Below are 17,718 nucleotides of genomic sequence, written 5' to 3'. Positions count from 1 at the left end.
AATTTTTAAAAAATGTGCTAAAATTTCAAAATATATCTCCTATAATCAGTGACAATGAGAAAAAAATATGCATATGTATGTTGCAATTCATGTCTCTTAAGGAGGGGTAGAATATAAAGGTTCTTACCCAAGAATTTAGATGCATTTTGTAAGGATGGGGGATGGGACAAAAAGAGCCAGAAGAAGGTCGTTGGTGACATTTACTGACAGTTGGGACCAGAGGGGATTCTGAGGGATTTTTCGGGAGAAATCTTCAAATTGGGAAAGGCAAACGAATAAACATTTTCACAGATTGCAGATATGCTTTTATGGTTCTACATGCCACTGGACAAATCTGGAAACACAGGGGATTCATAACATCTGGAGGAAAACAAATTGCATAGGGGACATCATTCTGCAACTTCTAGAAGCAGTACAACTACCCAAAGAAGTAGCAGTCATGCACTGCCAGGGCCACACTTTTGGAGAAGATAGCACATCATTAGGTAACCATAGGGCAGACATAACAGCAAAGTATGGAGCTAGATTTGGCCCTATCCATGTTCTGAATTTCACTCTTGTGGAAGATGACAATTTAAAACAAGCCTATAGCCCAAGGGAAGTTCAGGACTGGAAGAAAAATCTAGGGGCCAAACTAGTGAATGGCATATGGTTCTCTGAGCTAGGCAAACCCATCTTGCCAAAAGCTCTATACCACCCAGTTTGCAATGCCACTCATGAAAAAGGGCATTATGACACCCAGGCATTAATCGATTCAGTACAGTGTTTCTGGTTAGCACCTGGAATCACCCCCTGTGCCATATGAGTTTGCCAAAAATGCAAGATCTGTTTGCAATTCAATCAGGAAGTTTGTAGAAAAAAAGGTCTTCAAGGCTGACCTTTGGCATACACTCCATTTTAATGCTTGCAAATAGACTATATATGCATGCCCAAAGATAAAGGATTCAAATATGCGCTTGTCATAATTGACTCATTGACAAGGTGGCCAGAGGTTTTCCCTGCCACAAAGAATAATGCAGCATTCGTGATAAGATCCCTACTGAAAGAAATCATTCCTAGATTTGGCATACCCAATAGTATTGGCTCAGACAGAGGGAGTCATTTTACTCATGTAATACTCTGAGAAATCTACAAGAATCTAGGAATAAAAGGGAATTATCACACCATTTATCACCAGGAAAGGGCTGGGCAGGTGGAAAGGTTCAACATAGAAATAAAGACACTTATTGGCAAAGCCTGTACAAAAACTCATCTGAAATGGATAAATGATTTGCCAATAGTGTTATGGTATCTAAGAAGCAAACCTAGCAGGGACTCGCATCTTTCCCCATTTGAAATGCTATGTGGCTAACTTGTTTGGCAAAACCCCATATGTCTCAAATCTGGGCACAGATTGTGAACTGCATAAATATATCCAGGCCCTGCAACAAAGACTCACAGAACTCCATGAAAACTTGGTTTGATTCAACAGAGTTCCCCTTGATTACGATTTGCATAATTTGAAACCAGGAGACAAAGTATATATAAGAAACTTCACAAGAAAATCAGTAACAGACCCAAAATGGTTAGGACCCTATCAAATTTTGCTCACTATCCCTACAAGTATAAAAGTAGAAGGAAAAGATTCATGGTTCCATGTGACCCACGTGAAACCTGAAAAGAGACGTACAAATGCAGAACACCCAGAAACAGTTCAGGACAGACAAATTACAGAAAGTGCTGAAGACTGAGAATTGAAACACAAAATAATTGAAAAACATCTGAAAGTGCATATACCACACACACACACACACACACACACACACACACACACACACACACAATTGATTGATATTACTGACAAAGCATCACAATCCACACTGTTCCTATATCCGGACCAGAGAGCCTGTCCAACAACATGTATGACAACAGACAACATATGATGGAGAAACAGAGAAGAGGAAAAGCATCAAGAGAAGAAAAGAAAATCGAGAAAATCACCAAGAAGAAAGATGCAAGAAAAGAATACTTGAAAAGACTGTGAAAAAACTTTTGAACTTTGAACTTCCCAAAAAATGAACAATTACACAAAGAAGAGGACAAAAGGAAACGATTTATGTAAGACTGGTGTGGTGATAACACAAAAAATACAAATTAACCTCACAATTTAGGGAAAATACAACCACGGTACATAGCATCAAGATACAAGAGAAATCCACAAACAATTTGAAGAAAATTGACAACTTTGAAAACAAGAGTGAGTATTTTGCATGCACAACACAAAACACAACACAAAACTGATATTGAGTTGAGACCTCATATAAATAAACAAGTGTCTGAAGATTGTGAGAATGCAAAATGTATATATGTCTATAATGTAAATAGTTGCAAGTTCCATGAGATTTTATCCACATAAGAAAATCAAGCAATTTTCTTGGCTGATTAACATTGATGTGCAGAACTAATGCTTGTACAATTGTATAATAGTGTAAATAATGTAAATTTTATATATACCTATAACATAGGTTGGAAAAGTAGAGTAGAATTGTAAATAATAGTCCCTAACCATGTAGATACTGTAACATACTAACAATTTAGTAGATAATTAGAACATTAGACAGGGAAAGTGCAGAAAGGGCTAGGGAAGTTAAAAATTTTTAGCCAGCCAGTGCAGGGAAAGCATAAGAATAAAATATATGAGTGTTGTTGGATAGATAACTAAGAATACTAACATACTAAAGTAGATTCTTAATATAAAAATTAACATTGCATTTAAAACACAGGTAGTTTAAACATAATTTGATAACAGCTAAGAATAATAAGATAGTTGTATTGCATTACTTGATAAACATTAAAATTAGAAACAAGTTAAAATTCTGTTAAAATCATAGATGGTTAAATAATAACTTAGAAGAATTTAACGATAAGAAAATTGTTACACTGTAAACTTAGACATTGTATTCAATGGAAAATTTTTCATGTTACAAAATTGTTTTGTACCCTGTAAATATTGTTACATGAATTGCAACCCTCATCCCCCTACTAACCTCTCCAAAACCCATCTTAGAATAGGAATAGATAGATAATTAGTATAGTGATAAGACAAGATAAGGAATTATTATTTTGGAGGGAGGGAGAACATAAGATAGGAATAGGAAATAGTGATACATGAATTAAGTGGGACTTTTGGGAAAAGTCCCACCACACAAAACCGGGATACTGTAAGGATGGGGGATGGGACAAAAAGAGCCAGAAGAAGGCCGTTGGTGACAGTTACTGACAGTTGGGACCAGAGAGGATTCTGGGGGATTTCTTGGGAGAAGAAAAGAAAGGAGAAGGACTTCTGGCTGAGGACTGGGAGAGGATCCAAGAAGGATATCCCAGGTCGGATGCAGTCCTGAGGGCTTCCTGAGGATCTTTCTTTGGACACTGAAACCCAGATTCCATGGTCAGCCATTCCGTCACATCTCACCTGTCAAGACTTCAACTATCAAGTCAGCTAAGTGTTTGGACTCCATTTTGGGAGCAATCTCTTGGGCTCCTCCTCCCTTTACCCAACTTTGCTGAGAGACCCTTTTTGGTTTGACTTACAATTTTAGAAAAGGATAGAAATAGGAAATAGAAATAAAAACATAAGGGGAAGAGGCAGGGGGAGACACTTGGGAGTGGGAACCCCAAAGGTTCCTACCCTAGTGATGGAGACCCATAGAAATAGAGAAGAGGGCACCCCAAAGTCCCTCTGCCCTTCACCCCCTTCTCCAATCCCTGAATTGTGATTAATAAAAGACATTCGTTAGTCTGATGGCATTCCAGAGTGCCTGAGAGACAAGGGGGAGAGGAATCACAGTTGGGTCTGGTTGCCTCCATCTTGAAGCCAGACCACCCATTGTGAAGTTGGCTGACCTTGAGGGAGGCTTGCATGAACCCTGCCCTCATTCAGAATTGGATTAGGGTCCCCCATACCTTATCTTATAGAGAAACCTTGTCCCCAACTCCTGTGGGGTTGCCCGACCATCCAGGCCACCCAGTTTTGGGTGATACCCCTCGAAGTCTTCTAGAGTATATAATTGGTGGGAGGGGAGAGCTAGAAGAGAATCTCACCTCTTTGACTCTCTCTCTTAGCTTAGCCATGATCCACAATGTGAGTACAAATGAGGTAAAACAATGCAAGTATAAAAGCAATGATACATTGAAGAAAGTACAAAAGTTTCACAAAAAGCACAAAGTGCATAGCAAGTCAATTCAATACAAGTGTCTTAATATAGGTAATATATGTTCAAATATTTCAAATACACAAAATACAAGTTTTCCAAATTATCAATACAAAGGCACATGTCAAATACTGGATGGCACAAATAAAGATAAGGAGGTAGACAGGCACTGTATTTAAACTCTGCTTCTTCTTTTCTAATTTAAGGGAGACAAAACTGAAAAGGGTTAATAGCAACAAAACAACAAAAGCAATAGAGTTTTAAGGGACTCCACCTTCTGCTCCATGTGGAGGGGTAGTAGCACCCTGAGTTGTTTGTGGACAAGCTATTTGGTTTGAGTTATTTGCCTGGTTATCAGTCTTGAAATTGTGATTCCTATAGTTATTGTTCTGATAGTTGTTCCTCAAATTAATATTGTTGCTATAGTCATTATTATTGTTATTCCTGATGGCCTGGAATAGATCTCTGCAATTCATCATTAAGTGGCCCTTCTTGTTACAGAAGTAGCAGGTCAGAGATCGATAATTAGACTTTTGGAGAGGGGCAATTGGTATTGTTGTAGTATCATCATGTCCTCTTTCCTGCTTTTCTATTTTATTATGTAATGATTTCAGTTCTTTTTGTATGGTTACAATAGTTCATTAGTTTGTACTTTTGTCTCTTCATGTCCTTTAGTGACATACACAGGTATTCTCCTTAATTCATTCAGATCCATTTTTGGCCATTTGGGACAATGCATCTTAAAGTAATCCTGGACTACTCTGCTAGAATTGTTTACAAATTGTCACCTTATTTGTCTTATGCCTTGCTCTGTTGATAAATCTAAGTCCTAATATCGACCTCCCAATTCAATAAGCCTGTCCATAACCTGAGAGGGAGTTTTGTCATCATTTTGGGTTAGGCGATCAAATTTGGTCCAGTTTTCTGGACATTCTGCACATTCTTTCATTGCTTTTAATATTGCACCCTTAGCCAATAAAGGAATGCCTGTCCTTTGATCCAGCCATACCACTGTTGGGTTTGTACCCCAAAGAGATAATAGATAAACAGACTTGCATGAAAATATTTATAGCCACGCTTTTTGTGGTGGCAAAAAACTAGAAAATGAGGGTATGCCCTTCTATTGGGGAATGGCTGAACAAATTGTGGTATATGCTGGTGATGAAATACTATTGCACTCAAAGGAATAATAAACTAGAGGAAATGGAAATGGAAAAGACTTCCAGGAATTGATGCAGAACAAAAGGAGAAGAGTCAGAAGTACACAGAGACCAATACACTGTGGTAAAATAGAATGTAATGGACTTCTGTACTAGCAGCAATGCAACGACCCAGGACAATTCTGAGGGACTTATGGTAAAGAATGCTACCCACATTCAGAGGAAGAACTGCAGGAGAGGAAACACAGAAGAAAAGCAACTGCTTGAATACATGGGTTGATGTGGACATGATTGGGGATGTAGTCTGGAAACTACCACACCAACGCAACTATCAACAATTTGGAAATAGGTCTTGATCAATGACACATGTTAAAACCAGTAGAAATGCATATCAGCCATGGGAGGGGGGGAATTTGGGGGGGTTAAGGAGAAAGTAAGAGCATAAATCATGTAACCGTGTTAACTTTTCTAAAAAATAAATATTAATAAATGTTAAAAAATATTGCACCCCTAGCATTATTTAACTGCAAATATTCCTTAGAATCATTGTAATTCCAGTGAGAATCCTCGGGTGGCCAATGTACTGCATTTCGTCTTCGGGCCTTATTCACATGAGAGATGATTTTGTTTATTTCTCTCTCTCTGTCAAGAAGATCTGGAGTAATTTTTCCACATCCTTATAGGAAAGATTGTATTGGAAAAATATGTCTTCCATCTTTTTCATTAAAGTTATGGGTTCATCGTTATAATTTGGAACACCTTTTTTAAATTCTTTGGTACCTTGAGGAGTGAATGGAGTATGGTGTGTTAAATTTATCACATTCCCCAGATCAGTCTAATGTAGGCACTTCCCTTAGAGGGAAAAGGCCATCACAGAAATCAGAATCATATGAATCAGAGTTGTTTTGATGCTTACCATGGCATGGGTAGGAACTGGTATAGTCTTGGTTGGGGTTGGTTGTGATTTGGGAGAAGGGACAAGAGCGTCAGGAGAAGGAGGAGGGGAGGGAGGGTTGGCCAGGAGATGCACAAGACAAGAGTTTCATGACATCTGTCTCTGTCTCTATTTCAGGGGAAATAGGAGAAATAGGACTTTCCTCCCTGAGTATTTTGGAAACTGCTTCACAAAATTTCAAATCCTTCTATTCCACTGCACTGTGCATAGTGTATTTGAAATTGTCCAGTTGAGTTTGTACCGCTTGGATCTGGGCCTGAGGTTTCCTATTTGTAACCTTCTGCATGTTATTGGAAATTTAAAAAAAAAGAAAATTTCCCAGTAGCATTAAAAGGAAGAGGCATTCAGAAACTGTAAAGGTTTCCAATTTGGCAAAAGCCAAAAGGCTCTCTTGTAGAGAAGAAAGCATGTTGTGAGGCTTCTATTCTTGTATGTATTTATTTATTTATTTATTTGGTTGGTTCTGATTGTTTATTTATTTGTTTTTATTTATGATTTTTTATTGATTGATTTAATTAGTGTAAGCTGCAAAAAATTATTTATTTGTTATTGGTGTTGCCCTCCAGTGGTCAAAAGGCAGCATTGCAGCTTAGTAGAAAAAGGGAGGGGGAGCACACTGAGTGCTCAGTGCTGGCCTCTTGTGGCCAGTACAACAAAGGGAGTAGAATTAGGGTGGGATTAGGGGTGGTGGGGGTGGGAAGGGGTGGAGCCAAGGTACTGTGGGGTTCTGGGAATCAAGATGGAGGATGGGGGTGGAGCCAGAGCATTCTGGGGTTCCTCCCTGCAAAGGTAAATAGGGTTTTTCAGGGTCTTTTGGGGTTTTGGGCTTTTAGAGTTAGGGGTAGGCAGGGAGTTTTAGAATTAGGCTGGGTGGTTGAAGGTGAGAGATGGACCAGGGTTGCCAGCAGGGTTAAGGAGGGTTAGGGCTAAGGCTCTTGGGCTGGGTGAGGGATCTGGAACTCCTGCTGAGGCAGAAGAGCTCAGCAGGAGCTTAGTAGGGGAAGAGACCCTCTCGCTGGGCTGGGTTTTGGGTGGCGAAATTTTTCACTTACTGGTAGGTAGTAAGGCTAGTAGATAGGCAGGTAGGTTCAGGTCCCATCTGGGCCAACATAAAATGTGAATGGGAGTTTTGGAGGTAGAAAGGAAAGGTAGGGTAGAAAGGGAAAGGAAGGTAGGGAAGCCTGAGGAAGGGTAGCTGGGGTAACCCCCAAGCCTAGGAAAGGAAATTGACTTGAGCTCTTCAGAACTCAATAAAGATCAGGTAGCACTTATTGTTAGAATAGCTAGGTTTATTTAGATTAGAATTGGGAAGGTCTAGGGAAGCTAGGAGGTAGATCTCTAAAAAAGGCACTGAGAGAGAGCTCAGAGCCAAGAGAGTGTCTTCAGGATTGAGAGAGTCTCCGGGGTGGAGAGAGCCTCTCCAGGATGGAGAGAGAGAAAAGGCGCCAAAACTCTTTCTTTTAACTTTCTCTGACACCTCCCACAAAGGAAGTGGAAGGTGTTGGGGAAAGTTGTAGCAAGGAGTGTCTCCCAGGGCTTAGAATATTTTTAAACAACACATGACCTTTGGGTAAGTCAATTCTCTCTAGGCCTGGACTCCCAAGTCCCCCTTCCTACACAAAGTCTGAAAGCAAAGAAAGTCTAATGACTCTTTATGGATTTTGATAGGTAAATTTAAATAGGACTCCATCAGGGTTATTATGTATTATTTGTCTACTAAGTACACACTATTTTCTCATTCAATACATATTTTTCTTCCTATGATCAATCATTAAATTTAGCACCCAAAAGAACTGCTAAGATTGCTTATCTTACATTTTTTTCTATTCCAGATAGAAGCAGATTCTGTAATGGCATCAATCAAACCAAACACTACAGGTAATATGATAATTTTTTATTTTAACTTTTTGTATGCACAGATTTATAATGATAACATTCAAAACATATATGGAGATTTTTTTTCTGCTTTGTTTTCAAATTATGCAGAAGGCTTCTAAAAGCTAGGTTGTATGACTCTCTAATAAAAATAATGTCTCTAAGTATTAGGAACATTTATGGTAAATAGAGTATTTCTCCTTTAAAAGGCAATTTTGCATCTCTTAGAGCTGTGCAGGCTAAGGTGGCTCACCTGTCTCAGAGTGCCAGAGAAGGCTGCTCCCCACCCCCTCTCAACGGCACCTGAGGACAATTTTAGCATGTCCTGCCCCTCTACCCTGCAGCCCAATGGGAGTACTTCCTCTGCTGTCTGGGGTAACAGGGGCAGGGCTCACAGGCAGCTTGAGATTACAGTTTCACCATGTGGTCTCTAAAAGGTTCACCAATGCTGTCCTAGAGAGTAGGTACAAATCCTTCAAGCTCATTTGTGGAGAATAAGTGCTTAAAATGGATGTCAAGAAAGTATGTTCTCTCTCTCCAATAAAACTACTTTGCATTACTTAGTATATACTTACCTGTGTGAGTATTTTATTCCCCCATCCAAGAATGTAAGTTTCTTGAAAGAAGGGGCTATTTTGTTATAGTCTTTAAATCTCTAGTCCTTAGCATAGTGGCTAGTACTAATTAAATTAAAGTTGGTTCAATTGAACTGAATTGGAGTTGAAGCAATAGTAAATAATTACCATTTATCCCTCTCAGTCTCCTAACCCTCTAACAATATTTTTAAAATCTTAAGTTATTATATGTGTTTGAATTGGTATTTACAATAGAAATTTTATTTCATCAACAAATTGATTAAATTAACAAATACTTTTTTAAGGCAATACTGTGTGAGCTATAAAAGAAATATAAGAGGGCAGTTGGATGGCTCAGTAGATTGAGTACCAGGCACAGAGATGGGAGGTCCTGGGTTCAAATTTGAACTCAAACATTTCCTAGGTGTTTGACCCTGGGCAAGTCACTTAACCCCCATTATCTAGCCCTTACCACTCTTCTGCCCTGAAGCCAATACTCAGTATTGTCTAAGAAGTAAGATAAGGGTTAAAAAAAAAAAGTACAAGACACACTCTCCACCTTTAGAGAGAAGATTACATAAATACAAAAGGTAAATAAATAAATATATATGTATAACATATATAATATATACACATATGTATATACATTTAGTTATGTATATATACACATGTATATAATTAGTTGTTAAATAAATGATAAAGACAACAAATTCAGGAAATAGCAAATGAGCTGGGCTAGACTGGTTTGAGACAGTTTCATAAAGGAGATGATGGAGGATTAGTATTTAAACAGGAAGAATGAGGGATGTCCTCAGTGTAGGAAGTAAAATTCACTTAGATACAAAGACATGAACAAGCAAGATGTGTTCCAGGTGTTGGGAATAGTTGTGCCTGACTAAAATGAAAGAATTGTTTAAATGAGCAGTGAATGAAAGTTAAGGTTAGAAAAGTTTTGAAGACCTAGTTCCAGGCTGAGTGAACTTTATCTTATTAGTGGGAAGCTTTTTAGCTTAAGAGTGTTATATCATGAAGATGCTAATAGTCTAACTGATAATAGTAGAGATGAGTTTTCTGAATTCACATTTTTTCTTTTTGGTGGACAACCTCCAATTCTCTCTTGCTCCTCATTTCCATTTCTTATGAGTAAGATTTGATTTCTTATGTCAGATTTATTCTTCTCTTTTACCTTCCTATTTTGCACAAAAAGAAACAGCAATATATAGCCTTCAAAGAATTTCTTATTTACTTATAAACATTATCATAATAGAAACTGACCATTGTTGGTGTCATCTTTCTTTAGTCTTTATCTGTACTTTGTTTTACCTGACTTCCAACCCCCTGAGCCACTTAGCTGCCCCCTTACATATAAATCTAAGAACTATTATTTGAGGAACATTTTCAGTCTATGAGAAAAATTTTTAGATTAACATAACTAATATAAAACTACATCTCTATTACATTTGGACCTTGCAGTCAAAATAAATTTTTTTTTGTTTCTTCATTTAGTTCATTATATATATACGTGTGTGTATATAAATATATGTGTACATATGTATATATATATATAAACATATGTAGAGTAAAAAATATAGAGACAATGCCCTCACCATTGGGAGTTCAAGAAAGGTTTCATGTAGAAGACAGTGAGCTAAGTTTTTTTCTTTAGAATGTTTTTCTATGGTTACATGATTCATGATTTCACTTCCCTTTTCCCTCCCCACTCCCAGAGCTGACAAGCAATTCCAATGGGTTATACATGCATTGTTCAAAACCTATTTCCATTTTATTCATATTTGCAATAGAGTGATAATTTAACATAAAACCCCTAATCATATCCATATCAAACTACATGATCTCTCATATGTTTTTCTTCCACATTTCTGCTCCCATGGTTCTTTCTCTGGATGTGGATAGCGTTTTTTCTCATAAGGTCCCCTGGATTGTTCTGATCATTGCATTGCTACTAGTAGAGAAGTACCACAATGTATCAGTCTTTGTGTATAATGTTTTCCTGGTTCTTTTGAGCTAAGTTTTGAAGGAAGTAAGAGATTATGTAAGGAAAAAATGAGAAGAGGAAGAGCACTTCGTGCCTTGTAGATAGCCATTGTAAAGACTTAAAAATGAGAGATGGATGCCATTTTGTCAAAACATAGAATGTGGGAAGGGGAATAATGTGTCATTGAAACTGGAAAGGTAGGTTGAAGACAGATTGTGAAAGGCTTAAAAGCCAAACAGAGGAACAATTTATCCACAAAAAAAAGGCAATAAGGAATCACTGGAGTTTATTAATGGAGGGGATATAATAATTAGATCTACTTTTAAGGAAAATCATTTTGGCAGCTATTTGGAACATGGATTGATATGTTCTGTAGGAAGTGGATTGGATGACGTTATCCTTGAAAGTTGTATATTGTTGTTCATTCACTTCAGTCATGTTCAACTCTTCATGATCCCATATATCCCATATAAGTTTTCATGACTCCAGGTCCCACATTCTGTCTGTCATCTAGCTGCCCTAAAACTTATATAATCCATATATATATATATATATATGTGTGTGTGTGTGTGTGTGTATATATACATATATACACACACACACACATATACTCCATATATATAGCCATATATTCCATATATATGACTTGTTTGGTTCAAAAGTCAAGGTAAAGTATCTTTGGAAAACTGAAATATGGCAACCTGTTACAATGAAATTCACAAAATTTACCTTTATCCATTATATCAAGCAGAATTCTATATCTTCCAAGGTTATAAACATCTGAATTTTCTCTTTTATGATTAAAAAAATGCCTAAAATATTTCTTTGATATTTTGGAGCCCATTCACTATGTAAAACCTTTCTAATTCTTTGCCTACAAATAGCTAACTTCATGGGACTGTACTAGATTATATATCCATCATCTAAGTACCAATCTAGCAAAGTTTAAAGGGGCTCATCCTAACGCCAAAGGGGAGAGATTTTTTTTCCCAGCCAGGGCAAATCTTCAAGCTTCTCTCCTAAGCTTTAAAAAGAACTGTGATGTGTATCAGTAGAAGTATCCCTACTAATGAAATCATAGTTATTTGAAGTATTAATTTATCACCAAAGCCCCATTCCTACTTCCTCACCAAAATTAAAAAAATAGAAGCAGCCTTCAGGATCTCAAAGATTACATCTTTGTAGAAAATTTACTGACAGGACCTACCAAAACAGCAGGATTTCACATATCTGTTTCCTGCAACATGTATTCATAGTTATTTGCCTATTCTCCCCCCCCCCCATTAGACCAGCAGAGACTGTTTTTTTGTCCTTTGTATTCCCTGCACTTGTCACAGTGCCCAGCACTTCTTAGACAATAAATGCTAGTTGACTGAGAAGCTTATGATCAGATAGGTTGGCCGCCAGAATATGAATATTTTTTAGCTCATGAAACTGTCTCTTAAAGTGTAGAAGGTCTGTAATCTTTATTGATTGAAGAAATAACTCTGAAGAGGGGTAGTTGGTATCTTTTCCCCTATGTAGATACTGAAGTAAAAATAAAGGTCCAGGTAGGAAATTTGAAATCCAGGAAGGGGATCAGACACATCTGAGTCTTAACCTCTAAGGGAAGACTATTGAGTTTGCCTTCATATAGCAGCTCCCTTTTAGGTCACTCTCCATGGTGCCATTCTTTTCCCTCTCAGCACACTAGTTAAAGTGATTAGTTAAGGAAATATACTCTATCTAGTTCTCTTTCCTAATAAATTACCTTTGAATTTAACTTAAATATCAGTTATCCTGAGAAGTTGTGCTATCAAAAATGTCAGTTGATTGTACTAATTACTTACTTAAAATGCAACCTTTTTTTTCCTGGCATTTGTTTAGAGTTTTTAAAGAATGAAAACAAATATGTCCATGATGTTTTTGCTTAAAGGCAAAAATAATGCCATCTAGATAAGTGAATGGATTATTTAGGAATATCACCTTCTTCTCCTTAATACTATGTTTTTTCCCCAGGTTTTTGGACACTTCTTTCCTGCTTCTCCCCTTACCTGTCTAATTGTTCTTTCTCATTCTTCTTTGATGCATCTTTATCCATGTCATGCTAGCTAACCACAAGGGTCCCACAAGGTTCTGTACTGGACCTTCTTTTCTTTCCCTTTATATCACTCAGTGATCTCATTAGTTCCCATGACTTCAATTTTTATCTCTATATTAATAATTCTCATATCTACTTATCCAGTCCTAACCTTTCTGCCCCAAGAAGAGGCATAAACTCCATGAAATTTAGGTCTCTTCCTCTGAGAGGGAGCAAACACCTGGGGCACTGTGGAAAGTATAGACCTCCCTCCAATACTTCCATCCTACTTTCCCAGAATAGGAAGAAAATCGAGAAATACAATGCCTGTAAAATTAAGCTTTTATTAAATAAAGACATATATGCACATATGGAGAAAATTAGCTGAATGCCAAAAAGCTCAGTTCAAAAGCAGCAAGGAACAGATTATATAGTTTTGTTGCAAGTGTGGGTGAGAGAAGTGGCTGAAAGGGGTCAATCTAGGTAGGGATCTGAGCATGGTATGGGCAGAGAATTCCAGGAACAGGAAGTCCTTCTGATCTTTTTTTTTTAAAACTGTAAGATTTAAATTAATGTCTAAAACTCCAAGTATTAATTTTATAAAGTTTATTACTAATTACTTGAAGTAGAAGGAATAAAAAGGAAATAGAAATATAAAAACCTAATTATCTAGCAAAAAGTAAATCACATGAATAAAAAAAACTCTCTTGCCTCTCACCTCACACCACCTCCACAAAACACAATAAGGAGAAGAGAGAGCAAGAGGTGGTGCTACACAAAACTTGTATCCTTCCTAGTCAGCACATAACATGAAAAGGAAAGTGGGATGCTAGGAAATGAAGTCCTGGGGAGCAGGTTCTAAATACACAAACCCCATACATTCTGCCTTAAAATCATTACTAAGTATAGGTTCCAAGGCAGAAGAGTGATAAGGGCTAGGCAACTGAAGTTAAGTGATTTGCCCAGGGTCACACAGCTAAGTGTCTGAAGCCAGATTTGAACCCTGGACCTCTTGCCTCAAGGCCTGGCTCTCTTATCCATTGAGCCTCTTAGCTGCCCCTAATGACCTTCTTATGGAAAAGTTGGATAAATGGGGACTAGGCATTTGTATAGTCATGTAGATTTGGAATTCACTCAATAGCCAGACCCAAATAGCCATTAATGATTCCTTGTTAATTTGGCAAAAGACCTGTAGAGGAACACTCTAGATAACTATACTTGGCCTTATGATGTTTTAAAATTTTAACAATGACTCGGATATAGGAATTTATGGCATGATTGTTAAATTGTAAATTTTGTAAAAGAAAGGAAGGCAAACAAATTACTTGATAGAATCAGGATCCATAAAGATCTCATTGGGGTGAAATCTAATAAGAGAAAATGTATTGGGGAACTGATAAAATCTTAGAATTATAAAGTCTTACAATCCTTACAATGAAAGAGGTATGTCTAGCCTGAAAATTATAAGTTCAACATCACACAATGGTGTACAATAGGAGTCCCAAAAGATAATGCAATTAGACTAATTAACATCCAGGAGCAAGGAGTTTATAGTGCAGCTGTATTCTGTCCTGGTTAGACTACACATGGAGTCTTGTCTCTAGTTCTGAAAAGAACAATGATAAAATGGAGTGTCACGAGGGGACAATCAAGATGGTGGCAAGTCCCAAAATCATAACATATAAATACTGGTTGAAAGAATTTGAGAGGCTTAGGCTTATTGAAGACATTGAGAGTTGTTTTCAACTATTCAATTTTTTCCATTTTGTCCTAGAGGTCAAAACTAGGGGCAGTGGGTGGAAGCTGAATAGAAGTATGCTTAGGCTTAATATAAGGGAAAATCAACAATTATAACTATCTGAAAGTGAAATGGGTTGCCTAGAAAGGGGAGGAGTAGGTTTACTCTAATAGGAGGACTTTGTGCAAAGTCTAGATAATTACTTATTGAGCATATTGTGGAGGTGACTTCTTTTTTTTAGGTATACATTACCCCGGAGAGCTTTTGAGGTCCATTCTAACTTGAAAAATCTGTGATTCTGAAACCATTTTGGCTTATAAATAACTATATTATTTTAATAAAAAATATTTTAATATAAAATTTTTAATTCCACCTTTGCGATTAAAACCTACTACAAACAGCACATTAGAACTCATTTTAATAGGTATTGTAAAGTACAGTATTCTACCTTATGCCATCCTATTTGGCTAATTTATTATGACAGTCACAAGAATCCAGGTGTGTGGTGGCTGAACATATCACGGGGTTCATTCAGTCCTGGGGATGGTGCCAGTTCTATTGCTTATATAATATTCTCTCTATCTTTACCCATGGTGTGCCACTGATATTGACTTTTGAGAAACTAGTTATTTGACCTGCTCTCCCAGGTGCAGAAACAATGCTATAATGATATCCAGGAAAAGAAAAAATAGATCAAAAAAGGAATAGAAGATAGCAAAGTAAGAAAAGTTGAGACCTTATTTCATAAGTGGTAGTTGTGCCTGTTTATTAAATTCAATAGTGAATGAAATACACACACGCACACACATATTCATACCATTGGAGAGGGATCAGTTCATTTCCCAACTCCATGAAAGAGTTACCACCACCACCCCCAAGAAGAACATTTTTCTATTATTCATGAAGGGTGTCAGGTGTGGTAATTTAATGCAATTATCAGTTTTATAAATCTTTAGGAGTAATATTTTTTTAACCAAAATTAAGGCAAAATAGATAATTCTCAGTATTTTGAAAATCTCTTCATTTATACATGGGGACAAGTAGGTGGTGCAGTGTATAGAGCACTGGACTTGGAGTCAGTAAGAGCAGAGTTCAAATCTGACCTCAGATACTTCCAACCTATGTGACCATGGACAAATCAATTAACTTCTTTGCATCAGTTTCCTCATCTGTAAAATGGGGATAATAATAGCACTTACCTCCCAGGGTTTTTGTTAGGATCAAATGAGATAATAAAGTGTCTGCACATATATGGTATGCATTATATGTTAGCTATTATTATTATTATACATACTTTTCTAAAAGAGAGAAATCATCTTTCTTTTGATTTCTAGGCATATACCTTGAAGACTTTATAAACCTCATGCAGAAAAAGAAGGCAGTCCAACTCCATCATAATGAAATAAGACAAATCTTCACAGCTTTTGACATGCAGTGTAAGTGTTTTAAAGCATACTGGTTTAAAAATGTATATATTTTTATTTCATTGTTTACATAATGAAATACACTTGGATACAACATCTCTATCTGTAATGGTTGTTTCAGATACTGCTTCTAGAATTTTTCTTCTTCTTTGTGCATATATAGAAAATTTGAATATATAACTTTTAAGATCAGTGCTTCAAGTCCTTGACATTTACCATAGGTAGAATTGTTAAGTAAGAGCATATTAAAGGAAAATAAAGCTTTACTTGAATTGTAATCTGGGTTGGGAAGAGAAAGGAAAGAATTGCCATGAGAATGTGTTAGAAATCTGGCTTGAAACTCTATATGAAAGATGAGTAAGAATATCAGACCTCAGCCTTACCTTCTCCTCTGAGTCCAGATGTAGCTAGGTTTTCAGGCTTAAACTACCTTGCCATTTGGGAATAGCCAAAGTGTAGTCATTTGGATTCTTTTAAGTCATCATAGGGACCCCATAAATTAAGGACAGGGGTCTCCAATGGCACTTAATCTAGGTTAATATGGTTCCCATCATAGTTTGTTTTTATTCTATATCACTATTTTGTAGTTAAGTAGCAAAAGAAAATAAATTTTAAACATTTTCAAATACAAACCATATCAGTAGCTCATAAACACTAGAAACTGAATGCAATATTCAATATATATTCCTGAATCTCACCACTTCCCCAAAACTGATTATATTTTAGAATGTTGTTGTCTAAAGGACTGATTAAATTATAGGATTTTGTTGCTGAAAAGACCAGCAATCTAATTCACCTCTCATTTTTTGAATAAGGAAACTGAAATCCAAAGGCCATAACCCAATATCACATGACTAGCATTGGCTAGGGGTAAAACTATAACTGAGGAAGACTAAGCCTTAGTTCAGAATCTAATTCTTTTTCTATTGCATGCCTTTACTCCTTATTATCCCAGAGTGTAACATTTCCCACCTCTGTTTTGCTCAGTCATATTTCTTTCTTTCTGCTTATTATTCTTTTTCTGATTTGTCATCAGCCCTTCTTAGTGATTCCTCTACAACCTTGCTGAATGATTGCTCATAAGGCCCCATGGCCCACATACTTCCATTGAGCCATACTAGCATCTTCTCCTTGACAGCTCTAATTCAGAGGCTGTTGGTCTTTGGGGCCCACTGACACTTGTGGACTTAGTGTAGTTCCACATTCTGTCAATCCCAAGGCTAAACGGTCTGGCTGATGTGATATTTTTACCCACGAGCAGCCAAGAGGCATGTCTAGCCTGAATATAGCTTATAGAACAAACCTGAAAGCTTTTAGCCTGGTTTGGAGGGAAAAAAATATAGAAAATTTATATATATATAAATATATATATTTAGCATATATATATGTATATATGCTAAATATAGAAAATTTAGCATAGTTTACTCCATGCTAAAAGTAATTTTTAATTTAATCACTGATCTAGGTTTTAACATTAAAATTTGGAAAACTCAGTTACTTGATATATAAGAATTTCATCTCATCTCCGTACTCTTTTTAGAGCCACCTAGAAGCAGCTGAGAGACTCAACAAAAATAACAATGAGCCTTGGTCAGTTGTCAGAGTGAGATCTCAAGAATATATTCTTGAATATAATCCTAATGACAGACTGTGTGTCTTTTCTCTGAGGAAAGACCCATTACCAGTAGACTGTCCATAAAGTGTTGAATTCTTCTGGCCACATTTGCCCATGAACCCTGTCTGTTA

The 17,718-nt window shown here is 36.8% G+C and overlaps 1 protein-coding gene across 2 annotated transcripts in view; it reads left to right on the top strand.

Annotated features, from left to right (window-relative positions):
* EFCAB11 (EF-hand calcium binding domain 11) overlaps window positions 1-17,718 on the top strand; it is a 185,181-nt gene that overhangs the window by 24,160 nt on the left and 143,303 nt on the right. For both annotated transcript variants that reach the window (XM_044664997.1, XM_044664998.1), the window contains exons 3-4: window positions 8,138-8,183; window positions 15,883-15,984. In XM_044664997.1, the coding sequence (XP_044520932.1) occupies window positions 8,138-8,183; window positions 15,883-15,984 (148 nt within the window). The remainder of the gene's footprint in view (window positions 1-8,137; window positions 8,184-15,882; window positions 15,985-17,718) is intronic.

The sequence above is a fragment of the Gracilinanus agilis genome, chromosome 2 (genome assembly GCF_016433145.1).
Source record: "Gracilinanus agilis isolate LMUSP501 chromosome 2, AgileGrace, whole genome shotgun sequence".
NCBI classification, from domain to species: domain Eukaryota; kingdom Metazoa; phylum Chordata; class Mammalia; order Didelphimorphia; family Didelphidae; genus Gracilinanus; species Gracilinanus agilis.
This window is presented reverse-complemented; position numbering and strand designations above follow the sequence as displayed.